The 19,249-nt window shown below is 58.1% G+C and overlaps 2 protein-coding genes across 4 annotated transcripts; one reads left to right on the top strand and one right to left on the bottom strand.

Annotated features, from left to right (window-relative positions):
- Positions 1-794: 794 nt before the first annotated feature.
- ZNF219 (zinc finger protein 219) lies at positions 795-15,461 on the bottom strand. 3 transcript variants are annotated; one of them, XM_040969407.1, is made up of 5 exons: positions 15,248-15,461; positions 4,080-4,168; positions 2,373-3,807; positions 2,060-2,191; positions 795-1,870 (listed from the first exon to the last, which is right to left on the bottom strand). In XM_040969407.1, the coding sequence occupies exons 2-5, from the start codon at positions 4,083-4,085 to the stop codon at positions 1,257-1,259; spliced, it is 2,187 nt and encodes a 728-aa protein (XP_040825341.1). In that variant the 5' UTR covers positions 4,086-4,168; positions 15,248-15,461; the 3' UTR covers positions 795-1,256. The 3 variants fall into 3 exon arrangements, with proteins under 3 accessions (XP_040825341.1, XP_040825340.1, XP_040825342.1); XM_040969406.1 differs by lacking the exon at positions 15,248-15,461 and adding an exon at positions 8,955-9,156; XM_040969408.1 differs by lacking the exon at positions 15,248-15,461 and adding an exon at positions 8,473-8,814.
- Positions 12,297-14,604, top strand: TMEM253 (transmembrane protein 253). The gene is made up of 6 exons (XM_040969409.1): positions 12,297-12,404; positions 12,707-12,817; positions 12,935-12,991; positions 13,274-13,384; positions 13,490-13,636; positions 13,945-14,604. Exons 1-6 carry the CDS (start codon positions 12,297-12,299, stop codon positions 14,023-14,025), a joined length of 615 nt encoding a protein of 204 aa, XP_040825343.1. The 3' UTR covers positions 14,026-14,604.
- Positions 15,462-19,249: the final 3,788 nt, after the last annotated feature.

The following is a 19,249-nucleotide window of genomic DNA, read 5'->3' as shown; positions in this document are numbered from 1 at the left end:
AGAGGAGGGGTGCAGGCCGCAGCCCTCCCTGGCTGCACGATGGCCACTAGCTCTCCCCAGCTCAGTGCCTTCAGACAACGACATGGTCAGAGCCACCACAGTCGCTTGCCTTCAGACCTCTTCCTGTCCTGCCCCACCTAGGGGGACACTCGCGTTCCCAAGCTGGCTTGCTTCTCCTCCTGTCACCCCAGCATGGCCTCTCTGCCCCAGGAGGTCTTGGTGACTCATTTCCCGGAGTCACAGGGAATGGAACTCTGTGGACCATTACAGGGGGGTGGGCTAGTAACAGCAGACTTTATATGTGTAATTACCATTACTATAATACTATTGTTACATTAAATGTATTTACTCACTTTGCCTCAAGGAGTTAGTGCTATCCTGAAGGTTATGGCTAGTCATAGTAACTGGAGCAGGTCCCCAGGTGAAGCAAGGATCACAACACAAAATGTCCCGTCCCTCTCACCCCAGGAAGCAGGTTGGGGGGGCGACTCCTCCACTGTGGCTCCCAGCTTTCCACTCCCACTCTGCACCCACATCTGGAGACTGAACCTGCCACAGACCAGCTGGGGTCCAGTTCAGTCTAGCAGTTCTCAAAATGAGGCGGCCCAGGGCACAGTGCACAGGAGCCCGTGAGGCTACTTCATGTCACCTCTAGGAGCTGGCAAATCGCAAAGCTGGCAGTGCAGCCCAAGATCCTGCACTTCTCACCAGCCTCTTGACTGCTTCCTGGACAGGAAGGGTTGGGGTGGGGGGCGGACTGCAGGGACCAGCGCGGAGGGAGGCAGACACCGGGCTCTGTGCCTCAAGACACCTGTTTATTGGGGACACGACTTTGAAACAGGGAGGACAGGAATCGTACCAAAAATAGCGACGTCTACAGGGCCCCGACGGGGCAAGAAGGGTACAGTGCCCCCACCCCCACCCTTGTACAAAAATATACTTTCACGCCTATGGACCAGCAGAGACTGGCAGAGCGGCTCCTAGGCAGGCGCACACCCTTCTCTGCCAGCCCCAGGACCCCGTTTTCTGACCCTCACCTCTGCCACTTCTAAGGCACTGTGACTCCCCTGGGCTGAGTGGGTTCCGCAAGCCCACCCTCCTACGCCCGCCACCCCCTCCACCAGCTGGTCCGCCTGGGGCTGGGATGTGGGTCCCACGCTGCCCCCTGCTGGCTGCTCTACCCTACTACCTCTAGTGCTCGCCGCCGCTCCAGCACGGCGAACTCACTAAGCTAATCACCCCCTAATAGGGCTATCCTACCGTTCCTGCCCCCCTACCCCTGCTTCTCCCGACCTCGACAGACCGGGGCCGTCCTCGCCCTCCATCGGGGGGCTGGGCGGGGTCTCTCCCGAGGGCGCACGGGTATAGGGCGGAGAGGCGTCGGCCTGGGGCAGCCGGCGGCCCCGGGCACGGCGGCTGTGGTGCACCTGCAGGTGCAAGGCCATGAGCTCGGCAGCTCCAGTGGCAAAAGGGCAGAAGAGACAGCGGTGGAGGGTGCCCCCGGGGCCGCCAGCCTCGCTCCCCGGCCCCGCCCGCAGGGACAGGTCCAGGGGTTCGGCCTCACCGCCTCCTCGCCCGTTGCGCAGGGTCCTCCCGGGACTAGCGGGCTTCCTGCGGGACCCCGGCCCGGCGCCGCTCGAGGGAGGCCGGGGGCTCGCAGCACCCTCCACCCAGCTCGCAGGCTGCTGTGCCTGCTTGGCTCCAGACGGCGGGGCTGAACCCCGCTGGGAAGGGGGTGGCGGCGGCTCCGGAGGGGGCCCAGGGCCCGCCCCGCTCTTCTGCTCGCGGTGGTGGCGCTGCAGGTGGTACTTGAGAGAGCCGGACTGGGTGCCCGCGTAATCGCAGTGCGGACACTTGTAGGGACGCTCACCTGGGGAGTGGGGCAGGGATCCTGATAACCGCACACCGCCCCCACCTGCCCATCCCCGCATTTCCCGACCTCACCTGCGGGGCCTCGGCAAGCTACCCTGATGCCAAAAGGGGCGCCTGATCTCCCACCGGCTCCCCGCTGGTTGGTGCTCCAGACCCTCGCCCTCCCAGGGGGCTGCCCGGCACTCACCTGTGTGCACCCGCAGATGCACCTTGAGGTGATGCGCTGAGCGGAAGGACTTGCCACAGAAGGGACAGTCCTTGCCGGTGGCCCCGCGGCCCCCTTCAGGCCGGGTCCCTCCAACCAGCAGCCCATTCTCCTCTGCAAGAGAAGGGCAGGTCAGGAGGGTGGTTTGTGTACACCCCCACACCCGGCACACACACACACCCCCAGGTGGAAGGTAGCAGAGAAGGGAGTGGGGACGGGGAGGGACGACAGCAGTCATGTTCAGCCAGGTCGGGGTGGGGGACAAGGCGTGCCAAGAAGAGAAGGTCCCACGTACCCTGCGTGCCCGAGGACCTCGCCTGGGCGCCCGCGGCAGGTGTGGAGTGCCCGGGCCCGTCGCCCGCGGCACGCGGATGCACGGAAGCCAGGGGAGCCAGCGACCGGCCCCGGGCCCAGGCCTCCTCCTCGGCCTCCACCACCTCCTCTTCCTCGTCCTGCTCCCCGGGGCGCTGCCGGCGAGCTCGGGCCGGCATGGCGGCAGGCAGCGGGCGGAAGCCTCCGAAGCCGCGGCCGGCGCCGGGCTCTGCGCCCTCGCCGTTGGGCCGGGCCTCGCCAGCTCGCAGGCTCAGGTAGCCCAGGAGGCTCGGGGGCTCCCGGCGCTCGGCCGGGGTGGGCGCGGGGGCCAGCAGCAGCGCGGGGCCCAGCGGCTCGTAGGCCAGCAGGCCCAGGTCGGCAGGCTGGGGGGCCCGGGCAGGCCCCGAGCCGGACCCCGCCGGGGCGGCGCGCAGCGGGCCCAGCTTACTGGCGTGCACCTTCATGTGGTTCTTGAGGAACCAGGGCTCCTTGAAGCAGCGACCGCACACGGGACACGCGTGGTCGAAGGAGGCCTTGTGCTTGCGCATGTGGCCCTTGAGAAACCACGACTGGGTAAAGCTCTGGCCGCACACTTGGCAGCGGAACTCCGGAGGCGCGGGCGGCTCCTCGGGGGCGGCCGGGGCGGGAGCCGGCGTGGCCTCGGGTTCGGGCTCCGGCTCAGGCTCCGGTTCTGGAACCGATCGGGGTTCGGGCGGAGGCGGAGGCGGAGGCGGAGGCTGGGGTGCGGCGGAGGCGGCCGCCAGGGGGCGTTCGGGAGCCCCGTGGGCCGTCAGGCTGTGGTGCAGCAGCTCCTCCTCGTGGCTGGAGCCGAAACTGCACAGGCCACACTTCCAGGGCCTGTGCAGGATGTGCAGATGGCGTTCCCGCTCCGCAGAGGTGCGGAACTTGCCTTTGCAGAAGGGGCAGCGGAAGGCGGATGGCGAGGGGCCCTGAGGCCGTGCCAGACCCTCGGCGGCGGCGGCGGGAGCGGCCTGCATGGCCCCCGAGCTTCGGGCCCTTCCCTGTCGGGCTTCGCGCAGCAGCGCACGTTCTTCCAATTCCAGCAACAGGCGGGCGGCGGGACTGCGAGGGCGCTCGGGCTGGTGCGTGCGCAGGTGCGAGCGCAACAGAGCCCGCTGCGCAGCGCGGTGGCCGCAGTGCGGGCACTGGAAGGCCTGGGCGCCTGGGTGCGCCCGCAGGTGTAGAGCCAGGATGGAGTTGAAGCGGAAACGCTTCCCGCACACCGGGCAAGGGAAGCGCCGCTCGCCTGCTCGACTCTCAGACCAGCCCACCGTTCCCATCCCGGGCGACCCCGCGCTCACGCCTGGCCCGTTGGAGTAACGTTGCAAATCCAGCTCGCCGTCAAAGGCCGGTGGTGACGGCGTTAAATGGCCGCCTGGCGCGCGGAGACGTGAGCCCTGGGGCGGGGGAGAAGAATGTAGAGCAAAGGGTAGACAGCCAAGGAAGAAGGGAGGCGTGGGCTGGGCCCTGGAGCCTGGATCGAGCACCAATCACTTCGGGAAGTTGGGGGACTAGTGTGCATGGGGACGCAAAGACCTAGCAGGTGAACAGCCCCTACTGGCAGGCCCGGGACGGGGTGGGCAGTGGGGGCACAGGGGGAACTGTGGGCAAGGCAAGCCGGAGGGAGTGGAGTGGCTCTCTTGCGGGTTCAGGCCAGGGCGTCACTCACCTCCATGGACGCCCTTCACATTCTTTGGTTCTGGGGAGTGCAGGGAAGAGGAGGGAAAGCTGCTAATGAAGGCAACAGGTGCCGAGGAGCTAAGACAAGAGAAACAGAGGAGAGAGGAAAAGGTGAGAGCCCTGGTTAGCACCAAGCCTAGCTAGTCTCCCTGTATCCTTTCAGCACGTGGGAGCACAGGGAAGGTGCTGGCCAGGCCCTGGATAACCCTCGGTTCTCCCCCAGCAGCAGCCCCCCGTCGATGGGGTAGCCTGGGGGGCACATCACAGGATACACCCCGTCAGAGTGGGGCTGTGCACTGAGTTTGCCCGTGGGTGAGCTTGTCCTGCTCAGGGACTGCCCCAAGTCAGACCAGGAGAATCCGGAAAGCTGCCCCACCAGCCAGCCACAAATCCTCCCAGCTCCCCAGCTTTCCTTCCTTCCCTCTGCCCTTACCCTGTCTTTCTGTCTTTCTCCCTCTTCCTCCCTCCCTCAGCCTGGATTCCTGATCCATTCATTTCCATTCATTACAGAGACTCATTCATGCATGGGAGAGAAACACCTCCCAGCAGAGTCTGGAGACAGGCAGAGGGGGAGGGGCGTGGAGGGGGAGAGCGAGCTGGAAGGAGCGTGTTGGGGGAGGAGTGGAAGTGAAGGGGCACTGCCAAGCTTGCAGGAGGGGTTAAAACCTGCTGGGGGGAGACCACAGAGCCTTCACCCCCCAGGTTTCCAACCTTGGTCCCCGGGATCTGGAGGGGGTATCGCTGCCCCTTTGTCCAGGGCCGTTCCGAAGCTGGCTTCCCTCCTCTCCGCAGGGGAGAGGCTCCCTCACACAAGAGGAGGATTACACTGGCTCGGAGCTCAAGAGGCAGGAGTGAGGCACGGGGGGCGGGGCCGGGCCATCTGCACAGATAGGGGCCAGGCACCGGCTCTGGGTGGGAAGGGGTTAAAATTCTCCAAGCTAAAATTCCCTAGGCCTGGGATGTGCAGAGTTCCAGGGCTGGAGAGGAAGGGGAGCTGTCTGAGCTGCAGAGGAGGTGTGTCCAGGCACCCCCAGGATTGAGCTTCAGACAGGCAGGCCTGGGAGAGGCTGAGCCAAAGTGGTTCCAGTGACACTGGCCCTGCATTCACCTGGATAAGATGCCTGAGGCGCCATGGATGTGGTCCTAACCTAGTTCTTTGCCCAGACAGAGGATGTCAGCTACAATGAACTTCCTGACAATAGGCATTATGAAACCAAAATGGGTTACCGAGAAAAGACAAGGACTCAAGCCTCAGTGTGTGTAAGGATTTTTCACTGAGGAGAACTGGGCCAGCAGCCTGCCCTGCTCTTCAGCAGCGAGGGCCAGCATCTTCCCTTTGCAACAAGCTCCCTGAAGGGGTATGGGACTTCCCGCAGAGGGGCAGGCAGCTGTTCTGTGGACATGTGGCTGGTGGTGAGGATGATCAAGGGGCTTCAGAGAGTGTCCCAGCCAGTGGTGACAGAGGACCAAATCAGGGCATCTGCCCTCCTCCCCAACTGGCAGCCCAGAGCCAGGCAGGAGCCAGGGCATCAAGTGGCGAGTGGCGGGAACTGGACGGAGTGGCGGGACCACCGTAGGTCCAGCCTGACCCTTCACAGCCTCACAAGCTGAAGTGGAGACGAGCCTCACAGACCACACATCTATAGAACAAGGGGTGGGACTCACTGCCCCGACAGCCCTCTCCCCCTGGAAAGAGTCGGGGTTCTAAGCCCCAGGCGCTCTTCTGGACCGAGATGCTAGGACAGCCGGCCATCTCCTTCAGTACCATGGAGAGTGCAGTGGGCTACCAAAGAGCCGCTGGGGCCACCTCAGGACCATAGAGAGGAGCTGTGACGGCTAGAGGGGCCAGGACGGCCATGTGAGCTTCACACGCTGCCAACAGTGAGGGGATTTTTTTTTTAATTTCCTATCTGAGAACCACAAGAGGAAAGAAAAAAATCAGCAGTGCCAGAGGGATTATTTTGGCCTTTTGGTTGTCACTGGAAATAGACAGAGGTAATCGAAAATAGATGTAACTGAAAGCATTTGACTGAGCTATAAGGAGTGTCCCAACAGCTACAGATCCTGCATCCTGGAATGAGCTACTGAGGCGTCGTGTTTGGGTCCGTCACATTCTGTTGCTCTCCTGGGGATTCCCGGAACATCCTGGTGTACAGCCAATCTGGTGTGTTCAGAGGAAGCAGATGGCCGTGGGGAGGGGGGGAAGGCTGGGAATACTGCATGGTCATAGCTGACTAACCTATGGGCACACACACAGACTCTAGGACAAACCTAGGGCCCGGAAGACCAGCCTGCAAGACAGCAAACACAACACCTCCAACCAGGCCGGCCTCACTCAGAGGAACAGGACACAGCTGCCCCCGTCAAAACAAAACCACCCTGAACCTCACTGTGCACATGGCAGCTCCCTGGATGGAAATACTGTGATACATGCGATTATAGGTTGGAAACCCAGACTGAAGCCGTGTCCCCCAGCAGGAAGTTTCCCCCCCCCCCCCGCCCCGTCCCGTCCCGAAGATGACTCTACATCCTTCTGGGCCCAGGCAAGAGCCCCTGATTCGGTTCCACACCAAAACCAGGGGCCAAGGTCCTGAGCACCACACACAGCGGGACCACAAGAGCCTGGGATCCATCAGGCCGCTCGGTCATGTGCGCATGGCCTGCGGACAGCACTCTGAGTGTTCTATCGTCAGGCCTTAAACGCCATCCACGAGCCACGGCCAGACAGCCGCACTGACCTACTTTCCAACCCCACTGGGAATCAAGGGTTACTCTGCCCTTATTTGGATTCTATAGGGATGCAGGGCCCGGGAAGGATCAGACATCTTCCCCAAAGCAACAGGCCAATGACTGTTCCAGGCCAGGGGAACTGGCACAGAGAGGGGCTGTGGACCACCGCACACCCTCACTGTGCAGTACTGGCGAAGAGACTCAGAAACAAGGACAGGTACAGAGAAGCATCTGCCAAATGGAAGACCACCAAGCTCGTCCCCCAAGCCCTGGCGCTCGAAAGCTTCCAGGATCAAAGCATCAGGGACGAGGGGTCAGGGCTTGTGGGTTCCAACTGTCCCTGGGACACGCCGTTTCTCCCCTCTGTGGGAGCCCGATGCACCTCCCAGGTCTGGTAACAATTACCATCACCCCTGAACCAGAGGAGGTTAAAAGCAAAGGAATCACGGCCACCACACTGAGTGGCCAGGGGTGCACGTTTATGGTTTCCTGTCTCCAGACAGCTAAACCCACCCTACTCGGCGACTTTCCCTCTAAGTTTGTGTGGAAAGCCTCCCCTCCCACTAACCCACCCCATTCTCACCCTCGGGTCTGCAGCCCCAGTTTTGCAGGAGGAGGTACACCTGCCGCCACCCACCGCCCCTGGTGGCCAATCTCATCGCAGAGGCATGTCCTAACTCGACCCTGCTTCTCCAAGTTCTGGGAGGCCCTGATGGGGGGGGGGGAGGAGGCGTGCAGTCGGCCCTGAGCCCCCCATTCACCGGCGCTGACCCTACTGAAGCCTAGAGACATGGCACCCTACAGGCGCCTTGGTCTTCAGAAATGGGGGGGTGGCGGAGGTGGGGGTGGCAGGAGGGGCCTATGGGAAAAACCCCCTCCCAGAGAAATCGGCTGGCTGGGGCCTCAGATCGCCCGCGAGGGGTGCTTCCGGCAGCACCCCACACCCCTCCCAGGGAGGAGAAGCCGCAAGGAAGATGGGGGCCAGGGTCGGGAGATAGCGAAGCCAGGGCCCAGCTGCCCCCGGCCGGGAGAACAAAAGCTGAGTTACAGCCGCCTCCGCCGCCGCAGCCGCGGGCCGAGCTCTTTGTGACACTTTGTTTGGGACGCGGCAAGGGAAGCACCCCCCATCTTCTCCCTTCTCCCCGCCCCCCCTCCACTCCCGGAGAGTTTGGGTTCCTGCCCCCTCCCCCACCAGCCCTACCTGGGCCGGGGAGGGGGGCGCTCGCCCACTCCCCCTGGCAGCCCGTCCGCCCCGCGCCCCCAGGGTCCCCCCTCGCGCGCCCTGCCTCCGGGCCCCTACAAAGACGCCACCCCCACCTCCCAGCGCCCCCCCACACCCGCCGCTGGCCCTTCCCCCTGGGCGTCTGCTCTCCGAGCCCCCCCCATCTGATCCCCCTCCCCCGGGACCCCCCCTCAGCTCTCCAGGCTTCCCAGGCCGCCACCCCCACCCCGCCCCCCAGGAGCTCTGGGCGAAGTTTGCTTGGGGCCGAGCCGGCGCCCCTCCCCCGCCCCCGCCCCCTGCACCTGCTCCGAGCCGGGCGCGCGGAGCGGGCCCCCCCTCGCCCCGCTCCGGGAGGGGGGAGGGGGCTGGGGGCGGGGGCCGGGCGGCGGGCGGGGGGGGGAGCCGGGAGTCGGGGGGAGCGGCTACTCACGAGCCCCGGGCGGGCGGCGGCGGAGCGGGCGGCGGCGGCGGCGGCGGGCGGCGGGCCGGCGGCGCGGGCGTCAGCGTTACGTGGGGCCGGGGGAGATGCGCCGGGCCCCGGCCCCCCCGCCCCCGGCCCGGCCCCCGCCCCCTCCCCGGTCCCCCGCCCCCGGCCCTGGCCCGCATTGTGTGCGGCGGGAGGCGGCCCGGCCATTAGCATGCGGGGGGCGGCGCGGCGGGGCTGGGAGCGAGGCGCGCGGGAGCAGGGCTCCGGCTCTGGGGACGCGGAGCCGGGGACCCCGGGAGCCGCGAGCGGCGGCCGCCAGGGGCGGGGTGCGGGCGGCGAGGAGACTGGGGGGCGCTGTGGGAGGGAGCGGGGGTGGGGCGCGCGGGCGATTCCAGCCGGAGACTGGAAGAGATTTTGAAAGGTCATCTCGTCCTTCCCCCAGCCTGCCAGCGGGACTGCCCCTCCCACCCCAAACCCGGACATACCAGGGAAGGAGTTGGCTCTACCGCCGTTTCTGCCCCGACATGCACAGACTCGGGGAAGTTCTTCCTAGGGTTTTATCTCGGAGCCTCTCCCTTAACAATTTCTGTCTCTCTTTTTGGGGAGGAGGAGGGGCGATCACAGAGATAGTTAATGTCGGCCGTATAAGAAACATTATTAAAGTTACTGTTCCCGTCCTTTCTGTTCCCGAGGAACGATTCCAGCGCCTTCCACTCCTTCCACTCGAATGCTACTGCCCATTCCTGAAGTCATTTTAGTGGCTCTTCAACACAACAAATATTGACTGAGGGCTTACTGAGGAGGACCAGGCCTTGTGCTGGGTACTGGGGGCGATGAACAGACAGCTGAGGGGCCACAGAGGGTGGGGGTGTACCTTCCTTCCAGTACTCCTGTTCTAGGCGAGGGGCTACAGACTTGCTTGTGGTGTACTCCGAGGAAGTTCCACCATAACTGAACGCCTGGCCACCTATGTCGCTGTGCACAGTCCTTCTAACAGTCCTCCTATATAATTAGTCCCCATTTACAGATAAGGAAAATGAGCTTGGAATGAGGCTCTTTCCCTGCTGGGCCTCAAGTTCAAGGATCCTCGGCCCACGCCCCAGCGTCTCACGTGGCCAACACACATGGGAACTGAGGGGACAGGAAGAAACACACACAGTTCTCCACCTTTCAAAAATGTGAATTCCCCCTCCCCCAGGAAATGAAAGAGTGGATATAACTGCCGCAGCCAGGGGGGTGTGAGCGGTGCCCGGAAGGGTTTCCCAAGACCGTGTCTCTTACTAAACGGCCCTTAGGGCGTCTTCTGGCTCAGCCTTCTCCTATCAATAACAATAAATAATCATCATGATCACGGCTGCAAACGCAGATTGAGTTTAGCTGGACTCTGCTGATTCATGGGCCTCTTCCCTTTGGATGCTGCAGGCAAGCCCCTTGAGATTGGTATTAACTTCCCCATACAGATAAAGAATCAGAGATTAAAGGACTTGCTCAAGGTCACCCAGGTGGATTTGGAGTTGGGAGGTAGACCTCAAGCTCTGCACGGGAGATAAGCCTCTCCCACCTTGGAGCACGGGGCTCATTGAGGCCCAGCTAGAAGTCTCTGTCCGCAGCTCAGCTTTTGAAGAAGCCCATTAATATGTGGGCATCAGGCACCTTGGTATGACCTCAGGGGCACCACTTATGCAGTCACAGCCTTAACCCCATTTTATTGGGGAACAAACTGAGGCTCCAGCAGGTAAAAGAATGTGTCGAGGTCACAATACTTAGGAAAGTGGCAGAGCTAAAATTCTAAGCTGGTCCTGTCTGCCCACAGGCATCTTCTATTTCATTCTTGTTTGTAAATATTTATTTATTATTATTGGAAAGGCAGATTTACAGAGAGACAGAAAGACCTTCTATTTGCTGTTTCGCTTCACAAATGGCTGCAACGGCCCGAGCTGAGCCAGTCTGAAGCCAGGAGCCTCCTCCAGGTCTTTCATGTGGGTGTAGGGTCCCAAGAACCTGGGCCATCTTCCACTGCTTTCCCAGGCCAGAAGCAGGGAGCTGGATGGGAAGTGGAGCAGCTGGAACATGAACTGACACCCATATGGGATACTGACTCGCAAGCAGAAAGTTAACCAATTGAGCCACTCACTGTGCTGGCCCGCATGTTCTGTTTCCAGCAAAGTGTGGCAGCAGTAGACACTACCTGGGGCTCCGCACACATCAGAGGGCCTGGTTTCCAGCTCTGCGTTCCAGCTCCACTTCTGCTCCAGCTTCCTGCTAATGCAGGCCCCAGGAAGCAGCAGATGATGGCCCAAGCACTTGCATCCCTGCCATCCAAGTGAGAGAACAGGAATGAGTTCCTGACTCCCAGCTTGGGCCTGGTCCAGCCACAGCTGTTGGCAGACATTTGAGCTGTTAAACAGCAGTCTGACCTTGAAGTGCATGTATCAGAACTGGGCCTCCTCAGCTGCTGATGCCTGTGCAGTGGACCGCATGCCTAGATGCACATGGGGGACAGGACAACCAGCTCCTCCAGGCCAGCAGAGGACATTAAGTGACTTGTCAGAGGATAGAAAGCAGAAACAGTTGGACCACTGTCCTGGCCAAGCTTTGCAACATGTTCCTGGGCTTTCGGATGCACTCAGGTGGACTTGGTCAGACAGCAGACCTTGGTAAGCCAACAGACCTTGGAAAGAATTTCTCAACCCTGGTACAATGGTGCAACAAAGCCAATGACGCCTCAGAACTATCAGAATCACTCAGGTAACACCCTCGGAACACTCTGCCCCACACTGGGGTCTCTAAGGCATCAGTGGACTGTACCTTATCCCCAGGTGCTGATATAGTTTGACCTTTTCCCCACCCCTTATACCACCTTATCTCCTCCCCCGACCCTGCAGTGGACACAGTAGAAAAAAAGAAATATTTGTCCCACCCACCTTCTTCCATACCTGACTTTCCCTGCCCTAATTGGAGGTCCACATTGGCATGCATCCCTCTCAACTATATAAACAATATTAAAAATAAAATTTAAATTTAAGAAATTGAGGTTTTTGCAGATGAAAGATCTCTGTCAACTGTGCTCCTCTGACTTTCAAGCAAAATAAACCTACATTTAAAAAAATTTTTTTTAATATAGCAATAGTATCTTTGCCTAGAGTGACAGTGCTTCTAACAGTCATCTCTGTTAGTTTAGCTTCAGTTTACCAGAGTCCAGAGCCACTGCCACTACAACCAGGGCTCCCTGTCCATTAGTGTCCAAGGGAGGAGGGACAGGAGAAAAGTGTGAGATAGAAAGCCAGAACCTAGCCTGGGGACAAAGCTGCAGGTGCTCATTAATGGCTGTAAGCTGGCTAGGAAAGAGCAAGTCATTGGAGGAGGAAGACCCAGACAGGGGAAGGGTGGAAATGAAGGGGAAATGGAAGGTCCAGGGTGTTAGTGCCCATAGGGATGAGGTGAGAGAACCCAAGAGGAATCATGGGAGCTACAGGAGCAGAAAGAGGGCTGGGTGTCTTGTGGAGGGAGCCAGCTGGTATCTACCCAGGGCCACTTCCTGGATCCTGAGATCCTCACAGGGACCTTTGCCCCACCACGTCCCAGTCCTGACTGCCTCTCTCTACCAGGATGGATTTGTCCTGTCGTCTGCTCTGAGCTGCCAGGCCCCTCAGGAGTCCTGGGGACTCAGAGCGTAGCCGCTTCAAACTAGGTAGGTGTGTAACCCGGAGTCTCCACTCCCCAGGATGTGGGCGTGGGCAGATGGGGAGCTGGCTGCTGAGAGACAGGCTCCAGAAGGCATTTTCCCCCAGCCTAGGAAGCACGCCGCTGTCGTGGTCATCAGAGCCATGAAGGCCAAAGGTGGTGGGCGAGAACAGGAACGACCGAGCCTTCGTCTGGAAAAACTACAACACTGGGCAAGGCAGAGGCACAGCGGGCACCTCCTGGGGCTGGCGGTGAGGCAGGCCACCTCCCCCCCACACACACCCTTTGCTCCCAGCATGTTCATGTATATCCACCAGCTACCACCTGCGAGAAACTGTGCTAGGCTCGGAGTGGGAGGAGAGGGGATCCCATCGCCAGGTAGCTTCTAACAGGTGCAGCGAGCACACAGGTAAGGAAGCAAACTGCTCCGGCCCTTGCTGGAGGACTTGCCTCCGCCAACAGCCATTACCGGGCTCTAGAAGAGACAGGGGACTGTGAGGAGGGGAGGATGTTCCTGGCTGCGCCCCCTCAACGGCCCTGCCTTGGCCCCTAGGTCACTCAGTTATGGCTAGCAGTAGCTGTCGTGCCCCTGGCTGTCTCAGTCACCTGCCTGAACTCTGCCTGTCACATGACCACAGCATTACCACTTGGGCCTGGAGCCTCCGTAAGACCCATCACGGGGGAGGGTGCAAAGGAAACAAGGTCCTGGGGTGCTCCCCTTCACCCCAGCCCCACCCTATGAGATCAGACAGAGGTTAACACTTGCTGGTGTAACGTTCAGGGTCTCCTCACTGGGATTGTCACCCTTGAGCTGCGAAGAGCACCCCGCCTCTGGAAGGTGAGAAAACACAGTCCTGTCCTCCCTCCCCCAACCCCCAAACACACACACACCCTCCACCCAGGAAGTACGTGGTCCTCTAAGAGATGACTAATCCTCTCAGCTGTCGGTGGCTGGTCCAAAACACTAAGGAGCGAGCACAAGAAAGGTGCCCGATGAGAACCCTAACTGGGGTCAGGGGCAAACCAGGATTTGCCTGCTTTTCGAGCTAGGCTGCAGGTGGTGTTTGATGCTGGAATGGGTTCCCCCAGGCGGAGCAGGGCTGAGCTGCGTGTCTGGCAGGTGCGCACTATGATGGTATTCAACCTGTTCAACCTCATCCTGGGCTTCATTGTGCTGGTGGTGGAGGTGATAAAGACAGCCTTGGAGCCGGCCACAACTGCCCCCTCCCAGGTACGCGTTGAATGAAGGAGAAGGTGGGAACAAAAAAGAGAGAGGGCCCAGCAGAGCAAACTGGTGCTTGGTCCCTGCAGCACCCTCAGTGCCCTCTACCCACAGCTGGCTGGGCTGCTGGTGCTGGAGGTCAGCGCTGAGGCCTTCACCCTCGGGGCTGTGCTGGTCTCAGCATACGCCCTGTTCCTGCTGAGCCAGAGGAAGCCAGGATGCTGCGGGAGCCCCAGTCTGCACTACGAAGAACTGCATGAGGTACTATGGGCGTGGAGGAGCAAGCACAGAGCAGTTAGCCTCATGCTGATAGATCATCCATGACATGTAAGGGAAAATGATGGGTCAAGAGGAAATGAGGGGATCTTGGATTTAACCTAACTGGTCAGTTGGTCTTGTCCTTGCTCTTGTTATGGTGGGTAAGAGGGACTTGGGTATCTAGATGATGGGGGGCTAGGAGGGTGGGGCACATCAGGAAATTGCCCAAATGACATATGGGAAGGGGGAGAGAAGCAGGTCACTTCTGTTTGGGATTTCTCCTTCCTGCAATCTGCTCATTTGGTTTTTAGGGCCTCTCAGAGTTGGAAGACGTTCCTAGTTCTGACAATGGTCCCATGGTCCACAGCACAGGACCCAGAACGAACAAGTAAGCTCGGGAGAGGAGGCTCTTCCACCATGAGGAGGAGATGCTCCAGGCGCTCCTGCATCCCACCCCAGCGAACCTAGAAGCTCGCTGGCCTCCCTAGACGTTTGCATAACGTCCCAAGGGTGCCTTCCATTTTCACTCAAGAGCAAGCCCCTCTTTTTCTCCTGCCTTGTTAGGGAAAACATACACCTGGCTCATCACAGCCCTCTGGGTTCCCTATCCTAAAAAAAAAAAAAAAAAAAAAAAAAACTGCTGCAGCCTTCGCCCTTCCCAACTGTCCCATCCCGTTGCACTCTTATGCCCGTCTCGCACACCCCTCTCCACTCCCAGCGCCAGTCCTAGCACGCACCAACTCCCTTCCATCCAGTCACCGGATACTCTCTGGAGACAACACATCCCAGCATGCTCCCTTCTGCCTCGCGGGCTGCTGGGAAATAAAGAGCTTTCCCTCCGCCGCGAGATCGCGGTGCATCTGCTGACTGACGCGAGGCGTTCAAGTCGTGGCCTAGTCGAGAGTTGCTTGGGACGCGACCACTGGCCCCGGATGAGGGGAGGATCCGGGCGGGCCGTCCTGCACCGGGGAGACGCCACCCAAACCTGGGCAACGGCAAGAGGACTCTGGATCCATGTCCCTCCCACACAAAGCTTCGGAACCGGCGAGGACTGGGGGCTGGCGCTTGGCAGAGCCGGGGGGTCCCCTGACGCTGTCGCCACGCTCCCCCTCCCCGAACGAGTGGCCAGGTCCAAAGTCCTGAGACTTGGAGCGCGCGCGAGAAAGAGGTTGGAGATTGATGAGTCAGAAGCGCGCGGCCTTTCTCTGGTCCCGCGTCCTCGGGGGCCTGGGCGCCTGAGGACAGAGTCGCCAAGGCAGGCTGGTGGGCTGGGCCAAGCAAAGAGGGACGCGACCATCCGACCCAGAGCTTTCCCGCCTCTGGCGAGCGCGCCGATGTAATGAGCTCGCGTGGCTGCCACCCTTTCTTTCCAAGGCGGGAAAGGGAATGCGCAGGCTCGGCCTCTGGCCGCCCCGCTGACCCTTGATCCTGGCCGCGGTCGGATTGCTGGATCTCTGGTTGCGCTCCGCCCCCACCGTTGAGGAGCTTTGCCAAGCTCGGTGGACCTGGAAAAAGCCCGGGGAAACTGGGCGTCCCGCTAGCACCAGCCGGGCAGTTTTACTAGCCGCTAGAAACTACAAAGTTAACCAGAGCTGGAGTACTGAGAGAACTCACCCCACATTCACACAGAGCCCAGGAGGAGAATTCGCCTCACACTCATTTTTTGTTCCCACTTGAGCCAAGCTTCTGTCCCTAGAGAGAAGGCTGCTGCTTCTCTGGGCTCAGGCCAGCCCGGGCACCCGTGAGGGGAGAGCGCAGCCTGGCTGCCTCGCCTGGATACTGCAGTGGCGCCAGCTGCGGCTTCTTTTTGTTTGTGACACCTTGGGAGGGGTAATAGTCACCCTATGACAAGGTTAGGTGTGAGGTCTGGTGGGTGGGGACAGTTTGGGGATCAGACTCTGGAATGGAGGAAACAAGATCTGGGCTTCCCCCTCCCCCCTTTTCTCAATCATCGTCAGCGTAAGGGAGAGCTGTGTAAAGGGCTCAGAGGAAAGTAATTTTCTTGGAAACCAAAAGCTGGTGGTAGATGAGCGGAAACTGGAGAGCATCCGTTCTCTTTATCTCCCAGCTTTTAATGATGTGATCCGATGGCTGAAGTTTTCTGTTCTAGTTTTTTCAGAAACTTCAGGGTCATGCTGAGGAATCTGTGTCAGATTAAGCTAGGTGATGTTCTGGTAAACTACAATGCTAAAACTTGAGTAGCTTAAAGACACAAAAGTGATATTTCTCTCTCTTTTTAAAGATTTATTTTATTTTTATTACAAAGTCAGATATACAGAGAGGAGGAGAGATAGAGAGGAAGATCTTCTGTCTGATGATTCACTCCCCAAGTGAGCGCAAAGGCCGCTGCTGTGCTGATCCGGAGCCAGTATCCAGGAACTTCTTCCAGGTCTCCCACATGGGTGCAGGGTCCCACGGCTTTGGGCTGTCCTCAACTGCTTTCCCAGGCCACAAGCAGAGAGCTAGATAGGAAGTGGAGCTGCTGGGGTTAGAACCGGTGTCCATATGGGATCCCAACGAGGACTTTAGCTGCTAGGCCAAGTGCTATTTCTCATATTGTATGTTCTAAGTAGGCTCCAAGCTAATGGAGGGTCACCACTTTGAGAACCTAACATATCTCCATGAAGTTTAGGGTTACACCACCTCCTCCCCTTGGAGTGGTGAAACAAGGATAAAGTCATCCTTTGGTTCTTAAATGCTTCAACCCAAAGGGACACAAGTGACTTTTGGCTCACAGTTCATTGGCCCAAGTCCTACAGCCACACTGAACCTCGAAGAAGCAACGTGCGTGGAAAGAGGAGAAGCAGAAATATGTGAAAGCAAAAAGGGTTAATTGCGAGTGGGTACTTAAGCAGCCCAGCAGTTGGAACGCATCTGTTTGTAGGCCTCTATCTCATTCTCCAGTTTGATTCCATGGACTCCCAAGCAAAGTTCGCAATAGAAATGTCTCCTCAATAAAATAAAGACCGGAAGGTAAGGAAATCTAAATGTTGATTCTGTTGTTTGAGCAGGTCAGGTGTTTTAACTAAATTTTGTTCAAATTGTGAGTTGTAACCACAAATCTTTTCCTTTGCCTTCCTGGATTGTCAAGCCTGAAGTAAAAATCACACATGGAAAAGTGCTTTCAAACCATAAGGCATTTCAGGGTTTGAAAAATGAATTGCCTTTAGAGGCAGGGGATGGTTGAATGAGTGAGGCCGACTGGGTATGCAGTAGTAAAGAGTGGCAGCAACTGTGGCCAACTATAGGGCACACATACGGGGAAAGGGGTCTTCAAAAGGTTCCTGGAAAAGTTAATGTACATTTTCCATGAATGTTTTGAGGATCCCTTGTATTTAAAGACTTCATACCCACTAAATTTCACCCAGTTACTGAAACTGAATCTGGAAATGCCAGAGTCCCTGTTTTTCTACAGAAGCCTACAATTCTGACTTAAAATGTAAATATTGAGGCATGATGGCTCTCACAGGCTAATCTGCCTGCAGGTGCCAACATTCCACATGGGCACTGGTTCATGTCCCAGCTATTCCACTTCCATTCTAGCACCCTGCTTGTACTCTGGAAAAGCAGTGGAGAATGGCCCAGGGTCTTGGCATCCTGCACCCACGTGGGAAACCCAGAGGTTTCTGTCTTCAGATCAGCTTAGATCCAGCTGTTGTGGCCACTTGGGGAGTGAACCAGCGAATGGATGATCCTTTTTTGTCTATCCTTTGGCCTATACATTGGCCTTCCCAATAAAAATAAATAAGTTTAAAAAAAAGAGATATAAAGAGTCTTGGAGAGATTAGATATTAAGTTCTTAAAACTTTTTAATGGTATTTGTCTAAGACATTGTAAGTCCAGGAGGATTCCTTTTGTCCCCTCACCACCACCACCACTACCCCAGCCCAGGATATTTTGCAATACCTAGAGTTATTTTTAGCAGCCACAACTGGGGGAGAGGATGATTAAATATGTTAACAGAATGAACATTAAACAAGAAGTCAGGAGAATCAGGATTGAGTCCTAAGGCTACCAGTATCTCTCTCCTGCATGTTGTCCCGGGCCAGCTGCAAGCCAAGATGCACACTTGCTCCTCTTGCACTCTGCCTCCTTGCACTCTTGCACTCCTCATTGCTCCTCTTGCACTCTGCCTGTTCCCACAGCCCCGGCTGCTCCCTCCCTGACAGCTTTCTGCTTCCCAGCAAGCGCTACATCCGTCTGGCAGCTGCTGTGGAGGTCGTTCATTTTACTTCAAGTACGACTTCACAAAAAGAAGGGTCTGTGACAAGGTCCCTGCTGATGTCACTTGTTGAAGGCCCTGACCCCTGTCTCTTCCTTCAAGCCTTGCAGAAACATCCATTTCATTAGCATGTGGCTGAATTCTGTGGTGGTTGGAAAATTCTCCTTTGCTGATGAATTTTAACCTCGGTTCTTTGAAATGCAGCCCTTTGTCCTCCCTCTGATTTGAATACATGATTATGCCCAACCCACGATATGTCCCAAATGAATTCTTTTCCGCTTCAGGATCTGCTCCCTTTTTTTCTAAAATGGCTCGGGTTTTATGGCCAAGGCTGTGTCCTCTGCTGCCATCTCGTGGCTTCTTGGCTGCCCCGCTTTCAAACGCACAAAATAATGGCGCCTGGCGGTAGCTTAGTAGTGGGAAGAATCTCCTCTCCACCCCTGGGAGTGCTCCCCGAGTCCCTCCCCTGCAGAGAGTCTGCCCAAGGCCCCAGCGCTGCAGCCTGGCAAGCAAGCTGGGGCCTACGAGGTGAGAGTTGCAGGGCCTCTTCTGGTCATCCTTATCCCCTTAGGCCTCGGCCTGTTATGTAATCCTGGCCGGAAGCCACAGAAATCAGTGAGCTCAGCTGCCCAGGAGTAATTGGAGCCGACCTCGCCTGCTTGGCCCAATGAAGCCTCGGCAGCCTCTCACCCGACACCTGGGCCGGGATGCTCTCATCTCGATGAGCTGTGCAAACTGCCGCCCTGGGTTTCTGGCTTCCCAGTCTTGCCTAGGCTCGTTTTTTGCAGTGCTGTGTGTTCGTGCTCCCACATCTTGGCAGGCTGGTTTGGTGCAGCCGCAAATGCTGCACACTGAGCAAAGCAGTGGCAGAGGTGTGCCGCCCACGAACATTGTTTTCTCTAACAATGGCCGGGTCCACGGACCGTGAGGGCTGGGTCTACCTCCAAGGGCAGGCTGCTGGGAGTTCCTAGTGATTCAACACAGGAGGGAGAATAGGAAAATAGTTCACTTGGTACATTCCCCTCACCCCCCATCATAATAAAGCTCAAATATAACATGTAAATAGTTAATAACTTTCCTGTTGCTAACAAAAATGGCTAGAACTGTCCCTAGGTTGTTAGCCCCACCACTGACTCGACCCAACTGCCACTTCGTTGAGCCTCAGCTTTCTCAATGAAGAAGAGTGTTATTTATTCTTCACCATCACATGCGTTCAGAGGGAAGGGGTGTGAGGTTTCCTAGGGCCTCAGGGATAGTCACACTCAGTACCACTGTGGTGTATAGTACTACTTCTCTTTAAAATCCACATGCCATTTACTTAATAAGCATCATCTGTGGTTCCTATTGTGCATTTCCTTCTATTTTTTTTCCCCTGCTTTGCTTATATCTTATGT

The sequence above is a fragment of the Ochotona curzoniae genome, unplaced genomic scaffold (assembly GCF_017591425.1).
Source record: "Ochotona curzoniae isolate NIBS_2020 unplaced genomic scaffold, NIBS_Ocur_1.0 scaffold_4701, whole genome shotgun sequence".
Taxonomy (NCBI): Eukaryota; Metazoa; Chordata; class Mammalia; order Lagomorpha; family Ochotonidae; genus Ochotona; species Ochotona curzoniae.
The sequence above is the reverse complement of the archived record's forward strand: the minus strand, read 5'-3'. Positions and strand labels throughout refer to the sequence as shown.